This window comes from Aquarana catesbeiana, linkage group LG12 (assembly GCF_042186555.1).
Source record: "Aquarana catesbeiana isolate 2022-GZ linkage group LG12, ASM4218655v1, whole genome shotgun sequence".
Classification (NCBI taxonomy): Eukaryota; Metazoa; Chordata; class Amphibia; order Anura; family Ranidae; genus Aquarana; species Aquarana catesbeiana.
The window spans coordinates 237,262,613-237,285,108 of record NC_133335.1 but is presented as its reverse complement, the minus strand read 5'-3'; the positions used below and the strand labels follow the sequence as shown (position 1 = coordinate 237,285,108).

The 22,496-nt window shown below is 46.1% G+C and overlaps 1 protein-coding gene across 3 annotated transcripts in view; it reads right to left on the bottom strand.

Moving 5' to 3' along the window:
- Positions 1–22,496, bottom strand: part of TBCD (tubulin folding cofactor D) — a 353,196-nt gene that overhangs the window by 76,109 nt on the left and 254,591 nt on the right. For all 3 annotated transcript variants that reach the window (XM_073606952.1, XM_073606954.1, XM_073606953.1), the window contains exons 22-26: positions 22,197–22,257; positions 16,278–16,300; positions 7,373–7,404; positions 3,953–4,015; positions 1,235–1,311 (exon numbers count right to left, since the gene is read on the bottom strand). In XM_073606952.1, the coding sequence (XP_073463053.1) occupies positions 1,235–1,311; positions 3,953–4,015; positions 7,373–7,404; positions 16,278–16,300; positions 22,197–22,257 (256 nt within the window). The remainder of the gene's footprint in view (positions 1–1,234; positions 1,312–3,952; positions 4,016–7,372; positions 7,405–16,277; positions 16,301–22,196; positions 22,258–22,496) is intronic.

Here is a 22,496-nt window from a genome sequence, read left to right as displayed (position 1 = left end):
GTAGCTCTGGCTGGATGTCTCGGGTCTTTGTCCTGCTGGAAGGTGAACCTCCGCCCCAGTCTCTAATCTTTTGCAGACTCTAACAGGTTTTCTTCTAAGACTGTCCTGTATTTGGCTCCATCCATCTTCCCATCTGACCAGCTTCCCTGTCCCTGCTGAAGAAAAGCATCCCCACCACATGATGCTGCCACCACCATGTTTCACAGTGGGGATGGTGTGTTCAGGGTGATGTGCAGTGTCAGTTTTCCACCAGTCATAGTGTTTTTCTTTTAGGCCAAAAAGTTAAATTTTGGTCTCATCTGACCAGATCACCTTCTTCCACATGGCTTCTCACAAACTACAAACAGGACTTCTTATGACTTTCTTCCATCAATGTCTTTCTTCTTGTCACTCTTCCATAAAGGGCAGATTTGTGGAGAACACGACTAATAGTTGTCCTGTGGACAGATTCTCCCACCTGAGCTGTGGATCTCTGCAGCTCCTCCAGAGTTACCATGGACCTCTTGGCTCTTCTCTGATGAATGCTCTCCTTGCCCGGCCGGTCTGTTTAGGTGGACGGCCATGTCTTGGTAGGTTTGCAGTTGTGCCATACTCTTTCCATTTTCTGATGATGGATTGAACAGAGCTCCGTGAGATGATGAAAGCTTGGGAGATTTTTTTTTATAACCTAACCCTGCTTTATACTTCTCTACAACTTTATCCCTGACCTGTCTGGTGTGTTCCTTGGCCTTCATGATGCTGTTTGTTCACTAAGGTTCTCTAACAAACCTCTGAGGGCTTCACAGAACAGCTGTATTTATACTGAGATTAAATTACACACAGGTGGACTCTATTTACTAATTAGGTGACTTCTGAAGGCAATTGGTGCCACTAGATTTTAGTTAGGGGTATCAGAGTAAAGGGGGCTGAATACAAATGTACCCCCCCACACTTTTCCCATATTTATTTGTAAAAAAATTTATCATTTTCCTTCCACTTCACAATTTTGTGCCACTTTGTGTTGTTCTATCACATAAAATCCCAATAAAATACATTTACGTTTTTGGTTGTAACATGAGAAAATGTGGAAGATTTCAAGGGGTATGAATACTTTTTCAAGGCACTGGATCTGCTTGGACTGAGCTTTTTTTTAAATCTGGCAATCCCATTATTCCCTTGCTGTCCACTAATAAACAATAATACACCTTTCACATGTCACCATGCGTTGTGGAGGTCTAGGGAGAGAAGGACGTACCTTTATCTTCTGTCGGGCGGAGCTGGAGAACAAATGGAGGCTTTTCAGGGTGTCATTGATAAGCTGCTGCCAATCGTCTAAAACAGAATTTTAAAGAGATGAGTTATTGGTGTTAGAAACAGAAAACCAACAATGCCAAATATTTTTCATCATGCAGCTCACCCCGGGGGAATCAGCCACTGGCCTTGCCTCACAGCTTTTGCTCGTCCCTCATCCACAATCCCAATGGCCCTGTCCTCCACAGCTTCTACCCATCCCCCATCCTGTAACCCCCAGTCATTTTGTCTTCAGCTACTGACCACCCCTCATGACAATTCCCACAGGCCCTCCTTCTGAATCATCTGACCGCCCCTCATCCTTCATATTTTTTAGTTTTTTTTTTTTTACTAGTTATGGAAAGACCAGTAACTCCTCCTCTCCAGCACATACCGCCTGCAACCATGAACTGTCCTCCAGGATATACTGTCCCCTGGCATCGCTTCCCATCTTGTATTCTGTACATAGTGCCTCCCGTCATACAATCCTCTTCTGTACATACTGCCTCCCGTCATACAATCCTCTTCTGTACATAGTGCCTCCCATCATACAATCCTCTTCTGTACATAGTGCCTCCCGTCATACAATCCTCTTCTGCACATAGTGCCTCCTGTCATACAATCCTCTTCTGTACATAGTGCCTCCTGTCATACAATCCTCTTCTGTACATAGTGCCTCCCATCATACAATCCTCTTCTGTACATACTGCCTCCCGTCATACAATCCTCTTCTGCACATAGTGCCTCCTGTCATACAATCCTCTTCTGTACATAGTGCCTCCTGTCATACAATCCTCTTCTGTACATAGTGCCTCCCGTCATACAATCCTCTTCTGCACATAGTGCCTCCCGTCATACAATCCTCTTCTGTACATAGTGCCTCCCGTCATACAATCCTCTTCTGTACATAGTGCCTCCCGTCATACAATCCTCTTCTGTACATACTGCCTCCCGTCATACAATCCTCTTCTGCACATAGTGCCTCCCGTCATACAATCCTCTTCTGTACATAGTGCCTCCTGTCATACAATCCTCTTCTGTACATAGTGCCTCCCGTCATACAATCCTCTTCTGTACATAGTGCCCGCTGTCATACTCTCTATACTTCTTTCCTGCACAGACTGTAGGCTGCCATACCCTCTGCACTCCTAGAGATATTGCCCCATGTCATACCATCAGCATTCCTCTCCTCCACCCACCATCCCATGTCATACCATCAGCATTCCTCTCCTCCACCCACCATCCCATGTCATACCCTCAGCATTCCTCTCCTCCACCCACCACCCCATGTCATACCCTCAGCATTCCTCTCCTCCACCCACCATCCCATGTCATACCCTCAGCATTCCTCTCCTCCACCCACAATCCCATGTCATACCCTCAGCATTCCTCTCCTGCACCTACCACCCCATGTCATACCCTCAGCATTCCTCTCCTCCACCCACCATCCCATGTCATACCCTCAGCATTCCTCTCCTCCACCCACAATCCCATGTCATACCCTCAGCATTCCTCTCCTGCACCTACCACCCCATGTCATACCCTCAGCATTCCTCTCCTCCACCCACCATCCCATGTCATACCCTCAGCATTCCTCTCCTGCACCTACTGCTCGCTATGATACCCTACGTACTCCTCTCATACATATACTGCTCGCTGTCATGCCCTCCGTACTCCTTTCCAGCATATACTGCCTGCTGTCATTCTCTGTGTACTCCTCTCCTGCATCTACCGCTCACTGTTATACCCTCCACACGCCTCATCTACATATAATTCCTGCTCTCATTCTCTCCATATATAATGCACATTGTCATACCTTCTGTACTCCTCTCCTACATATACTGCCCACTGTCATACCACTGTACTCCTCTCCTACATATACTGCTCACTGTCATACCACTGTACTCCTCTCCTACATATACTGCTCACTGTCATACCACTGTACTCCTCTCCTACATATACTGCTCACTGTCATACCACTGTACTCCTCTCCTACATATACTGCTCACTGTCATACCTTCTGTACTCCTCTCCTACATATACTGCTCACTGTCATACCACTGTACTCCTCTCCTACATATACTGCCCACTGTCATACCACTGTACTCCTCTCCTATATATACTGCCCACTGTCATACCACTGTACTCCTCTCCTATATATACTGCCCACTGTCATACCACTGTACTCCTCTCCTATATATACTGCCCACTGTCATACCACTGTACTCCTCTCCTATATATACTGCCCACTGTCATACCCACTGTACTCCTCTCCTACATATACTGCCCACTGTCATACCACTGTACTCCTCTCCTATATATACTGCCCACTGTCATACCACTGTACTCCTCTCCTATATATACTGCCCACTGTCATACCACTGTACTCCTCTCCTATATATACTGCCCACTGTCATACCACTGTACTCCTCTCCTATATATACTGCCCACTGTCATACCACTGTACTCCTCTCCTATATATACTGCCCACTGTCATACCCTCTGTATTCCTCTCTTATATATACTGCCCACTTTCATACCCTCTGTACTCCTCTTCTGTATATACAGCCCTTCTAAGACACTTCTTAAACATTGCTTGTTATATCCCCAACTTTCCCATTCTGGGACGGGCACTTTTGTTAGTTTATATAAGGAAACCTGGGAAGCTTTATGATGAACGTACCTAATGCAGCATCTCCTGGGTGTGGGATTTTGGAAAGGGAAAGTTTTTCTATCAAATGGCAAACTGGTGATAGAGAAAAACACAATTAGACACAAATCAGAGTCACAGAGCGCTGCACTACTGACAATACGGCGACATAAAGGCCTCCGGACCTTGTGAGGGTGTATTCCGTATATACGGCGACATATTGAATGTACACAATATTTAACCTCTCACAAAATCCAGATGTAAACAATGAAAGTTTACCAATAATATTAAAAAGTTTCAGCATTTTATAAACACAAAAAAAAATAGCAGATATACAATAATTTAATAATAAATACTGAACCACAACTATCATTACGATATCATTATCCTACAAGAATAATTATTTGGCCAACAGCAAACAATCAGATATCGCATAACCTGCAGTGGAAGAACGACAGGAAGATTCTGATTGGCTGCTAATGACACCAGAGACATAATTCCTTAAAATGACACAAAACAATATCTTTAGTCTTCAAAAAATAATTCATACACATCCACTACTTAATGGCCCTGTAATAGATTTTTCATGAAATTGTTTCTTCCTGTATTTGATGCTTCTCTCTAATGTCCTCTGTGATCTCCTGAACATCTCCTTTTCCCTCCAACTTCCACTTGTTTGGAACAAGCAGTGCATGCCAATTGCGGTCATATACACTTCTCTATGCTCCTTCTCTTCTCAGGGCCCCCCCCGGCGCTCCTGGCCTATGACGATTGCCCCCATAGCAAGCCGATTGTTCTGGGGGCACTCGTCCATTCTCGCTCTCGAGCCGGTTCTGTGTGTCCCTCTTAACTGACTGTGATTGACAGCAGCAGGAGCCAATGAGGATACAGAGAGAGCCTCTGCTCTTGTGCACATTGCTGGATTGAGATCGGGGCTCAGGGAAGTATTTAAGGGGGAAGCGCTGCATGAAGTTTTTTTTTTACCTTAATGTAGAGAATGCATAAAAGTGTCACTAAACCCACATCATAAAAAATGATCAATAAATGGTGTATTCCATGCTGTTCATACTCACTCATCACTATGGCCCCTTTCACACTGGGGCGGTGGGGGCGTCGGCGGTAAAACAGCGCTATTTTTAGCGCTGTTTTACCGTCGTTTTTGCGGCTGTATTCGGCCGCTAGCGGTGCGGTTTTAACCCCCGCTGGCGGACGAAAAAGGGTTAAAACCACTAGTACAGCGCGGCTATAGCCGCGGTATTGCCACGATGTCCCATTGATTTCAATGGGCAGGAGCGGTTTAGGAGCGGTGAATACACCGCTCCTTCACTGCTCCAAAGAAGCGGTTGGCAGGACTTTTTTACCGTCCTGCCAGCGCACCGCTTCAGCGTGAAAGCCCTCAGGCTTTCACACTGAACAAACAGTGAAGGCTGTTTAGGGGCGGTTTGCAGGCGGTATTTTTAGCGCAATACCGCCTGCAAACCGCCCCAGTGTGAAAGGGGCCTATGAGATTCCTTTTCTGTATTCTGCAAAAAACCTGCTTGATCCTGCTGCTCTCTATTTCCCCCTTCTGTTCATGTCCCCAATGCAGCTAGGGATTTGGCAGCTGTGGTGGCAGCTCTGCACACGCTCAGTTTTCAGTGAGTTTCTATGCTAAGCATTCGCTCCCTATCACATCTGAGCAGCCTGTGTGACTATAGAGCAGGGGGTCTCAAACTGGCGGCCCTCCAGCTATTGCAAAACTACAAGTCCCATCATGCCTCTGCCTGTGGGAGTCATGCTTGTAACTGTCAGCCTTGCAATGCCTCATGGGACTTGTAGTTTTGCAACAGCTGGAGGGCCGCCAGTTTGAGACCCCCGCTATAGAGTCACACATGTGGGCGTATACACAGTGGTAGATGACAGCCCACTTCCTCCCTCCTCCTCCTCCATGCCCACTTACCAGCTAAACACAATGAGGGCAGGATATTACATGTAGATTCATGGAGGCTTTGCCTCCCTCTTATTCTAAGACACAGGCTGGAGGGGTGTGACTGGCAGAAATCCACCCACACCATGTTATTGCCACAAAATAATAAAGATTTGATTTTAAATATATTTGAATGTCAATTAAAAATACAGTTTATTGCTAGTAATTATTTATTTTTACTCTGCATTCCAAAGGCTGTTTTTAATTTTTTTTTTGAACATGTGACCAGCAGCAGAGGACTAGAAGCTTCTCCTGCTTATGTTTCCCTGCAGACCGGCTGGGAGAGAGCTGGGTCATGTGACAGCTGGATATCAATTAGGAAAAAGGTACGTCGATGTTTTTTTTTTAATTAAAATAATTACAGAGCCGTCATCCACATACAGAAATAGAATTAACAATATAAATTAAACAGTGTGCGTTAAGTATCACTTTAAGGTAAAAAAAAAACCTTCATGCCTTTAGAACCACATGACTGCCGATAGCCAAGTTCTCGGTCTGCTCCGAGCAGAGACCAGCGACTGTCCGTCTCCACTCTGCACCTCCAGCGCTCACTGAAGGTGGAACCAGCTGGCAATCAAGCAGCCGGGGGGGTGGATCCTGACAATATTTTCGGGATACCTCCTGAGCCTGGAGTGGCTCTGCCCAATCAGCTGATAGTGGGCAACAGCCTGCTATTACCTGACTCTGGGTCACAGGAGGACAAAAGTAATTTTACTCTGGTGACCCACAAAAGAAGTAGGGACAAAAAAAAGCTTTGACCATACTTTTCTATTAGCTTGCATTTCACTACCACTCCTCTGTGGTAGACCTTCTTTTCGCTTCCTCCCTTTTATTTGAAGCTCTTTAGCACCGGATTATTGTGGGACAGGGTTAGAAGGCTTAAAATGTAGACCCTAAGTCTGTGTTTGTGAACTTATGAGCTAAAGGGGGACTCAAATGCGGCCTTTGACGTCACCAAAGGGCCACCACATCATGTTCAATATACATAATGCTTGAGAGGAGAGTCAGAGACTGCAGGCCTAACAGAGGAGATGAGGGTCAGAGAGTGAGGACAGGATACATTGTTGGTGGGGAGAAGCTGCAGAAGACAATACCAGACTGGGAAGATGTTACATGAGGCTGGTAAAGATCAATTCTATTACCCTAATCAATGTTCCCACTACAGACTGCTGAGGTCCAAAAGGGCGCACATCATACATCGAAGGGTTGGGCACCGGGGTCTAAGTGATGTAACTGAGTCCTTGTGGTTGGACTGGGCCAGCTGAGACGACAATCCTGCTTGCTCTATCACTTTAAAACCGCTATGAAAGCAGACAGTAATCCAGCTTTATTCAGAGGCCGGCAACAAATCTTGTAAATCTTGTCCCGGGTCAGCTTTAAAGATTGCAATCTGATAGATCAGGGAATACACAGAAGTTTGATAACATTGGGCTGTATGAGGGCAGATTGGCCGTTGGCTGTTAAGTGCGGCACTACACGAAACTTACCTGCTGGTCTCATCAACTCTCCAGCAAGACCCCTAAAGAAGACAGGAAAACATGTAATAACAAATAGATAAATGCAGGTTTCATTGTACAGAAAACATTACAGAAACATCTTTATTTTTAATAACAGGACTGCTGTATTCGGGAGCATGCCCCCCGCACTCTGGGGGTTCCCGTGATTAGCTGTGAGAGGCAGCCCCATTGAAAGCGATGGGAGGCTGCCGGCTCCCGCAGCTAATTGTGGCCACTCGCACGTAATCTCTTATGTGGCGATCCCATGCAAGTGATTGACCCTGGATGCAGGCGGTCTGCAACCAGCGACGATCACTCACATGTGATAGCTGCATGAGAGATTACATGTGATTGGTAGGGCTGGGAGATTTTCTAAAAAAAAAGAAAAATTTTTTTTTTCTTTGGAAACCGCGCCGGTCCCGAGGCGCTGCCGGCATGAGCTCTTAGGTGAGGGCACGGCGTCCGGCCTCACGGACTAGGCCGAAGCCGCGGCCTCACCTAAAAACTCCTTGCCCGCAGTGGTGTCAGCGTCGGTCTGGAGGCGCTGCAGGCATGAGTTTTTGGGCGAGGCCGCGGCTTCGGCCTAGTCCGCGGCGTCCGGCCGTAGCCGCGGACTAGGCCGAAGCCGCGGCCTCGCCTAAAAACTCATGCCCGCAGCGCTTCGGGACCGGCGCGGTAAAAAAAAAAAAAAATCTAAAAAAATCGATTTGCTTAAATTTTGAATCGATTTGACCTCTCGATTCAAGATTTAAATCGATTTTTTCCCCAGCCCTAGTGAATGGCCGCAATTAGCTGCGGGAGTTGGCAGCCTCCTATTGCTTTCAAAAGGGCTGCCTCTCACAGCTAATCACTTCTCCCACGTAATTGGAGTGCAGGTGCGTTCGCAGGTGTGAATGCAACCTATAAAATGATTGTAAACCCTCACAAATACCCAGTGAAGTGACTGGCCTCAGGTGACACACAGAGATAAAACAAATTTTCCTACATAAGTTGTACCTATTTATCTAGAGTCTTCTTTTCTCTACGTCTGTTGGAAGTGCTGAATTTTAAAGCTTGTCTGAGAGTTTAGTAAAAAGGGGGTGGAGAACTGAAGTTACACTCTGCAGAGCCTAGTGAGGAGAGCTCTGAGAGCTGATTAGAGGGAAGCGAAGGGAAGGGAAGCGACAGGACAGGACGGGAACCCCCCCCCCTTCACACAACCTACAGGAACAGAGCTGAGGCTGTCAATCTGCTGCAGCTCCCTCCCCTGTCACCTCTTATCTCTTGGTGTCAGTAAAACTTGTCAGAAGTGATTCATGCTGATAGCAGAGGAAGGAGGCAGTACACAAAAGTGACACTTGGGGGGTTGATGTACTAAAGGCAAATAGAAGGCAGTTGCTTCAGAGCTTAGTAAATGAGGTGAAGCTTCATTATGTGAAGAATACCCAATCACGTGCAAGGAAAAAAAAAAAAAAAAAACACAGCATTTTTGCTTGCACATGATTGGATGATGGACGTCAGCAGAGCTTCTGCTCATTTACTAAGCTCTGGTGCAACTGCACATGCAAAGTGCACAGTCTATTTGCCTTTAGTAAATCAACCCCTTAGTGCTCTGAACTGAGACAAGTACACACTGTAGAGGGACATGCTTTGTTCATATTTCATGTCTGAGGTTTACAACCACTTTAATCAATAAATGTAATTTAATTTATTTCTGCGTCTGTGAGGTGATAAATAATTCATTGACCTTTATAACTTACACACATAGGGTGTCACAAAACCTGAAATTACAGAGGACCGGTTACATACACACAATGGAGGCGAGATGGAATCCAAGGTAACATCACCTGTGAATTCACTCGCTGGATGTACCTCAATAACCTCATAAGCTCCAGCTGATACCATAAGCACCAAATTGGTATAACACGGCTTTCAGCATTATATACATATCAAATATATCCATCTGGTGATTTGTTCCATTTTTTTTTTTTTTAAAAACAGTACCAATAAAATGACAGCTAGATCTGATTGGTTGATATGATAGAGTAATATAGAATGCCGACTCAGCAGCATCTGACAAATCTCATATAATTGTGAGTAATGAAATGACAATAGACAATGATTCAGGGGTTTTGACATTTTCTGTCTGAAGGGAGAAAAACACTTTAAAAGACTGATGTGTAATGCTAATAAACCCTCTGCTGCCGGATCAGTATGACGCGGTTCACCTACACCTTGTGTTCCACCCAGGCGTTAAAACTGCCATGATTGGGGGGGGGGTGCAGAGCTGAATGTTCAGAGATCAGAGCCTTCCAGGGAGATTAGGAGAGGTGGCCGCCATACAAACTCTATACATTCCACAGTGTATATGGAGCTCCAACACCATCCACAGAGAACTGCCACAACTCCCACTAATAGTACAGAGCAAGACGTGAAGCAGGATTGGTGAAACCCAACAAGTAACCTACAGAGCATTTTTTTTTACCTAATACATATTTTCACATTTAAAGGCTCACCCGAAAGTGGAACTTCCACTTTAAGCACTCCTTGCCCCCTTACATGCCACATTTGGCATGAAATTTTTTTTGGGGAGAGTGGGTACCTAGCTTTGACAGGTACCCAGCTCCCATTTCCTGTTCTCATTGCCTCACCGCCTAGGCGACTCCTCCTCTCCCCCCTAGGCGACTCCTCCTCTCCCCCCTAGGCGACTCCTCCTCTCCCCCCTAGGCGACTCCTCCTCTCCCCCCTAGGCGACTCCTCCTCTCCCTCCTAGGCGACTCCTCCTCTCCCCCCTAAGCGACTCCTCCCCTCCCCCTAAGCGACTCCTCCCCTCCCCCTAAGCGACTCCTCCCCTCCCCCTAAGCGACTCCTCCTCTCCCCCCTAGGCGACTCCTCCCCTCCCCCTAGGCGACGCCTCCTCTCCCCCCTAGGCGACTCCTCCCCTCCCCCTAGGCGACTCCTCCTCTCCCCCTAGGCGACTCCTCCTCTCCCTCTAGGCGACTCCTCCCCTCCCCCTAGGCGACTCCTCCTCTCCCCTTAGGCGACTCCTCCTCTCGCCCTTAGGCGACTCCTCCTCTCTCTTTAAGCGACTCCTCCTCTCTCCCTAGGCAACTCCTCCTCTACCCCTAGGCGACTCCTCCTCTCCCCCTAGGCGACTCCTCCTCTCCCCCTAGGCGAATCCTCCTCTCCCCCTAGGCGACTCCTCCTCTCCCCCTAGGCGACTCCTCCCCTCCCCCTAAGCGACTCCTCCCCTCCCCCTAAGCGACTCCTCCCCTCCCCCTAGGCGACTCCTCCTCTCCCCCTAAGCGACTCCTCCTCTCCCCCCTAGGCGACTCCTCCTCTCTCTTTAAGCGACTCCTACTCTCCCCCTAAGCGACTCCTCCTCTCCCCCTAGGTGACTCCTCCTCTCCCCCTAGGCGACTCCTCCTCTCCCCCTAAGCGACTCCTCCTCTCCCCCTAAGCGACTCCTCCTCTCCCCCTAGGCGACTCCTCCTCTCCCCCTAAGCGACTCCTCCTCTCCCCCTAAACGACTCCTCCTCTCCCCCCTAGGCGACTCCTCCTCTCCCCCTCCCTCTCTGCAATCTTCTGGGACACGTCACAGGTCCCAGAAGATTGCCTGGCCATTAAGAGAGTGCAGCACAACTCACGCATGTGCAGTGCGCCCCCCCCCGCTCTGAAGCCGCAAGCTGTCACAGCCCAGGTGTCCACCCTTGCAATGTCGGTGTTCTGTCAAAATAGCCAATTCATCAAGATCTCCAATTACGTCACTTCCTGTTACTGTAAACAGTCAGTAATTGGAGATCTTGATGAATTGCTGTTTCGACACAACACCGGCAACCGAATACACTCCGGAACACGGTACTATAAGTGAATATTGTTACTCCGCTCCGATACTAACCAACAAAATGGCCGCCTCCGTGGCGGCCACAACTTTTTCCTCGTTACCCACTGTTGTGTCAAAGCAAAGTCTTCGTGTACCGGAGCGCACACGCTTGCCAGTGTTGTGTCAAAACGACAATTCACCAAAAATCTCCAATTAATGACGGTTTACAGTAACAGGAAGTGACGTAATTGGAGAGCTTGATGAATTGGCTATTTTGACAGAACACCGGCGCCGCGGAGAGGCGGGGAAGAGGTGCAGGGGGGGGGGGGAGGCATGAGGCTTCGGGCGGCCGCATTGCTGGACCGTGAGACAGGTGAGTGTCTGTTTATTAAAAGTCAGCAGTTACAGTTTTTGTGCAAACATGCAAAAAAAAAAAAAGAGGTTTCAACTGAGCACCAACATGATAATATAATAATATGTGTATAAAAAGTCCAAACATAAAATAAGTTCAGTAGTGCAAATAGTGAATATTCAAACAATGTATCAACTTCTTCAGACATTGTACACAATCTTCAAATCCCTACTGAACAGCACCATCACCTGTCACACCTCCTCACCAGACTCCCATGATCCCTATTACAAGGAGTCATAAAGCACATAGGGGTATATTCAGCAGGAGTTGTGCACGATCCCAATGTTGATCCCAGCGTTTAACCGACCTCCAGGACACACACACCAAAATGAATCCAGATCGTATGAGCACGTTCCCAGGAACAAAACAATTTGAAGGGAGTTGTTCAATGGTTGGTGGGAAAAAAAATTAAAAAGAAGGGATTTTTTTAGCTTATTTTTATCTGTTTTTTTTGGAATAAAACTGTGACATACTTCACTATGGAAGCCCTTATTTTTTTAAACAACTTCCCGCCCGGCCTATAGCAGAATGACGGCCAGGAAGTGGTTCTGTTATCCTCACTGGGTGTCATGTGACGTCCAGCAGGATAACATGCCGGCGCGCGCCCGTTGGGGCGTGCAGCGCGGCGGCGATCGCGAGTGCGGCGTGTCAGTCTGACACCCGCATCTCCGGTCTGTCAGAGGCTTCTTACCACGTGGTCAGCTGATCATCACGTGAACCAGGAAGTGCCGGTAAACGGCCCCCTCAGATGTGCCACAACACCTTTTAAAATGTGCCCATAAGCTGTCAGTCAGTGCCCCATAAAAACACAGCTCACAGTGCCCATCAAAGTGCCAATCAGTTCCCATAGTGATAATCAGACTTCCTGATGGGCTCGGCACGTGGGGTGTACGAACACGCTGGAGCTCATCCTTAGAACACACAGTGAGGGAACACATTTAACCCCTTGATCTCCCCCCCCCCCCCCCTAGTGTTAACCCCTTTCTTGCCAGTAACATTTATACAGTAATCAGTGGCTATTTTGTAGCTCTGATCACTGTATAAATGTCACCTGTCCCAAAAAAGTGTCTGATCTGCCCGCCACAATCCCGATAAAAATCGCAGATCGCCGCCATTACCAGTAAAAAAAAAAAAAATACAAAAAAAAATAATAAAAATGACATAAATCTTTCCCCTATTTTGTAGACGCTATAACTTTTGCGCGAATCAATATACGCTTATTGCGATTTTGTTTTACCAAAAATATGTAGAAGAATACATATCGGCCTAAACTGATGAAGAAAATTAGTTCTTTTTTTTTAGTGGATATTTATTATAGCAAAAAGTACAAAATATTGTGTTTTTTTTTTCAAAACTGTCACTCATTTTTTTGTTTATATCGCAAAAAATAAAAACCACCGAGGTGATCAAATACCACCAAAAGAAAGCTCTATATGTGGGGAAAAAAAGACATGCATTTTGTTTGGGTGCAACGTCGCACGACCGCACAATTGTCAGTTAAAGTGACGCAGTGTCGTATCGCAAAAAAATGGCCTGGTCATTAAAGCGGGATTCCGGCGGTAAAAAAAAAAAATGTAAAAGTCAGCAGCTACAAACACTGTAGCTGCTGACTTTAAATAAGTACTTACCTGTCCTGGGTGCCCGCGATGCCGGCCGCCCGAGGCCGACCCGTCCCTTGGCTCTCGGGTCCCGGTACCGCCATCCTAGGTAAGGGAAACAGGCAGTGGAGCCTTGCGGCTTCACTGCCAGTTTCCTACTGCGCACGTGCTAGCGGCGCGGCGCTCTGTGAACGGCCCTGTGGTTTTCTGGGAACACACACAGTACCCAGAAGACAACGGGGCCGCTCACCGAGGAGCAGAACACGCCGTGGAAAAGGAAGAGGCAGATTAGGAAGACTGCCTAGCAACAAGGGTTTAAGTAAATTTAACATTTTTTTTTTTTCAAATGTTTTTTTTTTTATTTTTTTTAATGATTTTTTGTGAATTTTTTTTTTCAGGGTGGCCCTCCACTTTAAGGGGGTAAATCCTTCCAGGGCTGAAGTGGTAAAAAAAAAAAAAGTTTTTGGGTATGATCAGGCTTTTATGTTATCGTTTGGCCAGAGCTGGCTGGATCCTGAAAAGACTGTTTATAGCCCATAGCAGACGGGGCTTTGTTGTTTGCTTAGGATACTTGAAGATGACAGCAATGTGATATGAAAATGAGATCACTTATTGACACATTTAGGTTTCTTGCCTCCAGATGCCGGATAACAGATCATTTCATTTCAAAAGACCAAAACACTTCCCGATATCTTTGTACATTGGCTGGCAGGAGATAGCACTGTTTAGTCAACCTGTAACATTTAGGGAAGGGGTGTAAGTCATGGCCCCCTGCTGTGCGGAGTGAGGTCTCCACAATGATGAAAAGACCGGACTGTTTATCAATAAATAAACCTGCATGAGGTGAGTATTTACAGTGCGCAATATGCAGAGAATTTTCCCACCCTACAGGTAAATAAACCAAAGTTCCTCATAGCATACGTTGTTCACATAACATAGAATATCTTAAATATCAAGGAGTCAGGAGTGTGTGTGTTTCTAGAAAGACATAGATTATCTGCAGACATACAGATCATACCAACAGATTTGTGTCAGCTAGATGAATAGAATACATTTCACCTACATCTGTCCTTAGCCCAATACTTCACCCATCGCTACACACAGAGAGTAATTTCATTTATTCTGATGGGTGGAAACATACAAGGCATCAATAGCCCATTATGAGACCTCTGGGAGAACATAGCGAGAAGGTGACATCACTGTGTGGTCACATGATCTAAAGCTTCAGTACACGAGACCTAGAAAAGAACATAGCGAGATGATGACATCACTTTCCAGTCACAGGAATCCGTCACTTCTCAAATCATATGATTCCCATGTTCTGTACAAAAGATTTCCAGAGGAACTGAGCAAGAAGATGATATCACTTCTCAATCTTAAGATTCTAATGTTCTGTACATGAGACCTCCAGAGGAACGGAGCAAGATACAATCACGAGTCCAACCTTCCATACAGGAGACCTCTAGAGGAGGAACATAGCAAGATGAATGATGATATCACTTCTCAATCATAAGATTCCAATGTTCTGTACATGAGACCTCCAGAGGATCTGAGCAGATGAGTCCAACATTCCATACAGGAGACCTCTAGAGCAGGAACTTAGCAAGATGATGACATCTCTTCTCAATCTTGATGCCAACATACTGCACACGAGATCTCCCGAGGAACATCGCAAGATAGTAATATCACATCCTAATCACACGATTCTAATCTTCTGTACACAAGACTTCCAGTAGATCATGAGAGATGGTGACATCACTCCTCAATCACCATTCCAACAATCTGTGCACAAGACCTTCAGAGGAACACAGCAAGATGGTAACATCACTTCTCACATAATTCCAACCATCAATACATCAAATATCCAGAAGAACATAGCGAGATGGTGACATTACTTCTCAATCACTGAAGTCCAACCCTCTACATATGAGAGCTCCAGACGTGGAACATAGCAAGATGATGACATTATTTCCCAGTCACGGGAATCCATCACTTCTCAATCACATGATTCCAAGGTTCTGTACACGAGACCTCCAGAGGAACTTGGCAAGATGAAGACGTCACTTCTTTATCTTATGAGTCAACCCTTCCATACAGGAGACCTCCGGAAAAGAAACATAGCAAGATGATGATATCCCTACTAATGTCACCTTCTAATCGCGATTCTAATCTTCTGTACACAAGACCTCCAGTAGATGGTGACATCACGCCTTAATCACCATTCCAACCTTCTGTGCACAAAACCTTTGGGAGGAACACAGAAAATGATATAATTCTCAATTACATAATTCCAACCTTCCATAAACGAGAGCTCCAGAGGAACATAATGAGATGGTGACATCACTTCTCAATCGCATGAGTCCAACCTTCCATACAGGATACCTCCAGAGGAGGATATCTATACTTAATCACAATTCCAACATTCTGCACACAAGATCTCCAGAGGAACATAGCAAATAAAAAATTTCACTGCCTAATCATGATTCTAATCTTCTGTATACAAAACCTCCAGTAGAACATAGCCAGATGGTGACATCACTCCTCGATCACCATTCAAACCTCTGTACACAAAACCTTTAGAGGAACACAGCCAGATGGCAACATCACTTCTCAATCACATAATTCCAACCTTTCATACACGAGAGCTCCAGAAGAACATAGCGAGATAGTGACGTCACTTCTCAATCACAAGATCGCAGCCTTCCACATGTAAGACCCCCAACGGAACATAGCAAAATGGTGACTTAATCGCATGATCCCAACCTTCTGTACCCAAGACCTCCAGAGGACTATAGCAAGATGATGATAACACTTCTTAATCACATGCTTCCAACCTTCCAGAGGAACATATCGATGTAATGACACTGCTTCTTTTTTTACATATTGTCTTCTTTAAATCAATACCTCCAAAAAACACATAATAAGCCTACCATAACAACCGATCAAATTCCAGATGTCAATTTTTTGATTCCAGTTTGGAAAGATGAATCTGGTTTTCGCATCAGTTGCCCTCAACACCCCATACACAGACTTTTTTTGGAGTGATTTCAATATCGACAGAAGTAGAGAACTTAAGAGTCTCACCTGTATAATTGGCGCCCCTGAAGCTGCAAAGTAAAGAAAACAGGTTGAGGGAAGTATTAGAAATTTAAATTCTAATTCTCATCACCAATATCTCACATACATATAAGTCACAGTTGGACCAACCAATTCTTTTTTATCACTATACATAATTGATTGGGATAGGTAAACACCATCATTTAGCTTTGCCAGCAGTTGGATGGAAATGTTGGTGTCTATATTTGCCTACGAGAGTCAGCATAGTTCAGCCTACCAGCAACTACACAAAAGAGAAATATCAATTTCAGGTAACACTGGACTTCGGAATTATCAGTTGACTGACCATGCAATAACTAGTTACACAGCTGACACACATTTTTTACATTTTTTTTTTTTTCGCAAACTTGGAAACTGCTTAGGGGGACTTGAAGGACCTCATAGCTAGCACCAGATTCCCAGGTGGCCCAATAGTGAAAAATAAGTCTATTTCAGATATTTTTAGCCCACCACTATTGTATTTCCAAGAAACTGGCCAGTGTTGAAGTGTCAGGCTACACTACAGCTATTCTTCACAACATGGCAGAATGTGTGGAATCATGTGACTGATACATGTGTATCTCTAAATTAGCTTTTAAATGACAATCAGCATTAAGAAAATTAGTTACCTTAATACAATACACGCTCTGCTGCTGGTGCAATTACTGTAATGGCCAACCTTGAACGTTTGCCATCTGATGGTAGTTACACAGCTATGCAGCTCACGTCTCTGCTTTGCACACATGACCTCATTAGTGAAACTTATAGTGAGGCCCGGTTCACATACACTATATTACAAAATTTATGGGACGCCTGCCTTTACACACACATGAACTTTAATGGCATCCCAGTCTTAGTCCGTAGGGTTCAATATTGAGTTAACCCACCCTTTGCAGCTATAACAGCTTCAACTCTTCTGGGAAGGTGTTTTGCTTGCGTTTATCTAGTAAGATTTCTTTGCGGAATAAGCAAGGAAGCTCAGACCTGTGCCATGTATAACTGTGCTTTTACTATACAAAATGCATTACAATATTAGGAATAAAGTACAAGACTGCCTGATATATCAAGCAAGATGCCTAACAAATAGGCAGAAACTATGGTCTGTAACAGTTGAACTTATAAGCAATCCCGGATGAGCCCCCAATTGTTTTGCTTGTGTCTATCTAGCAAGGTTACTTTGTGGTATAAGCAAGGAAGCTCAGGCCTCTGCAGTGTACAAATGTGCTTTTACTAAACAAAAAAGCTTTACATACAAAACTATCACAAATACAGTACACAAGACTGACAGATATATCAAGCAAGATGCCTAGCAAATAAACAGAAACCATGGTCTGTAACCAGCCAGAAGATACCTAAAGACGCTTTCGCCTGATCTCCAGCAACTGCTTAAGAAGCCTGAGTCCTCGTTGTCAATGGAGATCATGAGTACACACATAACCGAAGTTAAGTAACTTTTAAGCCTATTTTTACTGTTACAGACCATAGTTTTTGCTTATTTGCTAGGCATCTTGCTTGATATATCTGTCAGTCTTGTACTGTATTTTTAGTAGTTTTGTATGTAAAGCATTTTTGTTTAGTAAAAGCACATTTGTACACTGCAGAGGTCTGAGCTTCCTTGCTTATACCACAAAGTAACCTTGCTAGATAGACGCAAGCAAAACAGAAGGTTGTCCACAAGGTTTAGGAGGGTGTCTATGGGAATGTTTGACCATTCTTCCAGAAGCGCATTTGTGATGTCAGGCACTGATGTTTGAGGGCCTGGAAGGCCTGGCTCACATTCACCGCTGTAATTCATCCCAAAGGTGTTCTATTGGGTTGAGGTCAGGACACTGTGCAGGCCAGTCAAGTTCCTCCACCCCAAACTCGCTCATTCATGTCTTTATGGGCCGTGCTTTGTGTACTGGTCCAAATCATTTGGTAGAGGGGGGATTATAGTGTGGGGTTGTTTTTCAGGGGTTGGGCTTGGCCAGTGAAGGGAACTCTTAAGGCGTCAGCATAGCAAGACATTTTGGACAATTTCATGCTCCCAAATTTGTGGGAACAGTTTGGGGATGGCCCCTTCTTGTTCCAACATGACTGCACACCAGTGCACAAAGCAAGGTCCATGAAGGCATGGATGAGCGAGTTTGGGGTGGAGGAACTTGACTGGCCTACACAGAGTCCTGACCTCAACCCGATAGAACACCTTTGGGATGAATGAGAGCGGAGACTGCAAGCCAGGCCTTCTCCTCCAACATCAGTGCCTGACCTCACAAATGCTTTTCTGGAAGAATGGTCAAACATTCCCATAGACACCCTCCTAAACCTTGTGGACGGCCTTCCCAGAAGAGTTGAAGCTGCAAAGGGTGGGCCAACTCAATATTGAACCCTACGGACCAAGGCAGGTGTCCCAGTACTTTTGGTAATATAGTGTATATGCGAATGGGATACGTTTTGAACCGCATCCGATTGGCATGACACATAAAATAACATTGATTTCCATTGAAGCTGTTCGCATTTATGCGACACATTCGCAGTGCGAAGTTAGAGTCCTGTGCATTTTCTGAGCACTGCGGTGCGGTTCAGGTGTGAATTCCAGTCTCATTGAGTTTTATGGGAACACTTCTGAATAGCATATGTGTTTAAGATTCAGTTCAGGATTTCAGCACGGATTGCTCTCCTACTACAGGAGTTGTCACCCTTTATCTACTATGTATTGGCCAGCACTGAAAACACAGCTGTGACAAAAATCCGGTCCTGAGCCTTGCCACAAAACGCACTGCTTAGAGGTCCTTAGTCTGCGACTTCTGTCTGATGGTTCACGCCTTGGATTATTCCTGTGCATTTTTTTAACTGAGCTTATAATTACTCTGTCTGTGCTTTTCCCAATCACCTCTGGTATTGTCAGTCATTGTTCTGTTTACCTGTCTGGAACCCGGACTCTCCCTATGTCTGATCTGGTGATCAGTCAGCTGACTCAGTTACTAAATCCTGTTTGCCGTGGCTACCTGTTTACGGACCTACACCATTTTAGCATCTAACCTGTCTGTAGTCGGCGGTTGCCTCTGGCAACACAAAGGCTTAAAGTGATTCTAAATGTAATTTTCTTTTTCTTTAGAATAATAAACTTGCATACTTGGTTGTGAACAGAACAGCCCTAATCCTCCTCTTCTTGGGTCCCCCATCGGCACTCCTGCCTCCTCCATCCCCTCGAGTGCCTTATAGCAAGCCACTAGCAATGGGGCACTCATGCAGGCTCATTTGTAAACCTTGCTGTCTGCGTCTATTGACACAGAAAGCTTGGTCCTGCCCCCTGCTCCCTCATCACTGGCTGTGATTGACAGCAGAGGAAGCCTACGGCTCTAGCTGTTGTCTCAGAGCCAATGAGGAGGGAGAGAGCAGAGCAAATCTCTGCTCTCGTGCACCTTGCTGGATCGAGATTGAGCTCAGGTAAATATAATGGGTTCTTGGGGGGGGGGGGGGGGGATGCATACAGAAGGCTTTATGCAGTAAAGTGGTTGCAATTTTAAAGGCACAAGGTTTTTTCCCTTTTTGCATTCTATGCATGAAAGGAAAAAACTTTCTGTATGCAGCATCCCCCCCCTCTCTTACCTGAGCCCCCTCTCGACCCAGAGATGTCCATGGGGAGCCTTGGTTCTCGGGGGACTCGCACTCCTGATTTACTTTTGGCAGCAGCGGGAGCCATTGGATACACAGAGCCACGGCTCGGAAGTGTGCCTGCTTGGGGTCACCCAGCAGGAGGGAGGGGCCAGGAGCACAGAAAAGGGACCCGAGAAGAGAAGGATCTGGGCTGCCCTGTGCAAAACCAACCGCAACAGAGCAGGAGAGTATGATATGTTCGGAATTTTTAACAAAAAAAACAAAAACGAGACTTTACAATTACTTTAAAGCGGAGTTCCAACCACAGATTTCGTTTTTTTGGTTTTTTTTTTAAATATATCTGTTACGATCATATGATATTGTTTTTGCATTGGCTTTTGTTGTAAATAGCGTCACTTTAGTTGCTGTTTAAAATAAAAACTCACCTTATATTCCTTATGATCGGGCGTTCCCATCTTGCTTGTGGGCAGGCGAAGCCCACAGGCATAAACTTCCGGGTTTCAGTGCTGCTGAATGAATAACCAGCATGCACCGCCCGTTCTCGCGCATGCGCAGTAAGCTAATTTAACAGCGCAGGAAACTTCTCAGGTTGCCATCACCACGGGCGTCGTCGTCGGAAGTGCCCACCCCGTTGTGAAGGCAACCATGATAAGCCTATCAAATACTAGGATTCTAGGGAAGTGACGTCAGGCGCTGTGGAGAGGAAGGGGGCAGATTAAAAGAGACCCCATAGCAACAGCCCTGAACATGTAAAAAAAAAAAAAATTCTAATGTTTTTTTTCTGATGTTTTTTCCAGTTAATTAATGTACTAGGTGACCGCGATATCGTGTCAATCTCGCTGCCGTTATCACATGCGAGCCCCATCGCGGGAGCCAGCGCCGAGCTGGCTCGCTCATCGGGAAAGGAAAAATGTGTTTTTTACTTTCCCGATGAGTGACAAGCAATACTGACAGGTGTTTGGTATGAATCATGAGGGGGAACTCCACGCCAAATTTTAAATAAAAAAACGGCATGAGTTCCCCTCCAAGGGCATACCAAGCCCTTAGGTCTGGTATGGATTTTAAGGGGAACCCCCTACGCAGAAAAAACGGCGTGGGGGTCTCCCCCAATATCCATACCAGACCCTTATCCGAGCACGCAGCCCAGCCGGTCAGGAAAGGGGGTGGGGACGAGCGCCCTCCCCCCTCCTGAACCGTCCGGTGAGCCCGCCCCTTATGACATCACAGTCCCATCATGGCCCGGGACGTTGCGCACCTCGCACACAGCATTACAGTGGGAGAGAGCGTCGTGTCAACATCAGAAGAAGAGAAGAGGGAAGAAGACGACGGAGAAGACTGGGCCACCACTAGCAAAAGAGTGGCAAAAGAGCAGAAGATAGCGGAGGAGCCCGGCAGAAGTACCGGAGAGCGGGAGAAGAACCAGAGACCTGGAGAAGAGGCCGGAGAGAGCGGAGAAGTCGGAAGAGACCCCCGGAGCTGCCTTATAAATGACTTTAAAAACCTGTCTAGTGTGTTTTTTTATTGGCAATTTTTCCCCAGGTGAATGGGTAGAGGTACGATGTACCCCATACTCATTCACATAGGGTGGGGGGGCCGGGATCTGGGGGCCCCCTTATAAAAGGGGGCTCCCGGATTCCGATAAGCCCTCCGCCCGTAGACTCCGACAACCAACGGCCAGGGTTGTCGGGAAGAGGCCCTTGTCCTCATCAACATGGGGGCAAGGTGCTTTGGGGTGGGGGGGCCACAGGGCGCCCCCCTTCCCCAAAGCACTCACCCCCCCATGTTGAGGGCATGCGGCCTGGTACAGTTCAGGAGGGGGAGCGCTCGCTCGTCACCACCCCCTTTCCTGACCGGCCGGGCTGCGTGCTCGGATAAGGGTCTGGTATGGATTATGGGGGGGACCGCCTAGCCATTTTTTCGGCATAGGGGTTCCCCTTAAAATCCATACCAGACCTGAGGCCTGGTATGCCCCTGGAGGGGAATTCTCTCGCGCTCGCTGCAATAGAAAAATGTGTTTTTTCCTATTGCAGCGAGCGCGAGATGTACGGTACCCTGTCACCGAGAACCAACGCGGCAGGTACTGTAAAGTTAATTTTGTGGGTAGAACTCTGCTTTAAAAAGGTAAAAAAAAAACTTTCTGCCTTTAGAACCACTTTAACTAAACTCTGTAACACTCAGTATTGTAGGATTTAAACATCTTTTAAGCATCTCTAAACACAATGTGGGCGAATGGGCATGTGGGTGCTCCTTATATTTTTGGGGCAAACCGAGACCCCCCCCCCCCCCCAAATATGAACAATGACTCACCTTCTGATGAATCGCTATTAAACTTTGCAGAGTCTCTTCGTCCAGGTAATCCGCTACTGTTCTGTAGAAGATATTAGGAATGAATTGATAAATATTAGTGCCGTGAAGTGCTATTGTTGGATCAGCATGAAGAGAATCCATAGACACAATAGAGCCCAGTCAATCCATAGACACAATAGAGAACAGTCAATCCATAGACACAATAGAGCCCAGTCAATCCATAGACACAATAGAGAACAGTCAATGAGGATGAGCAGCACGTTGTGAAACCAAGTCATGCATCAAAAATGTGTGAAATGA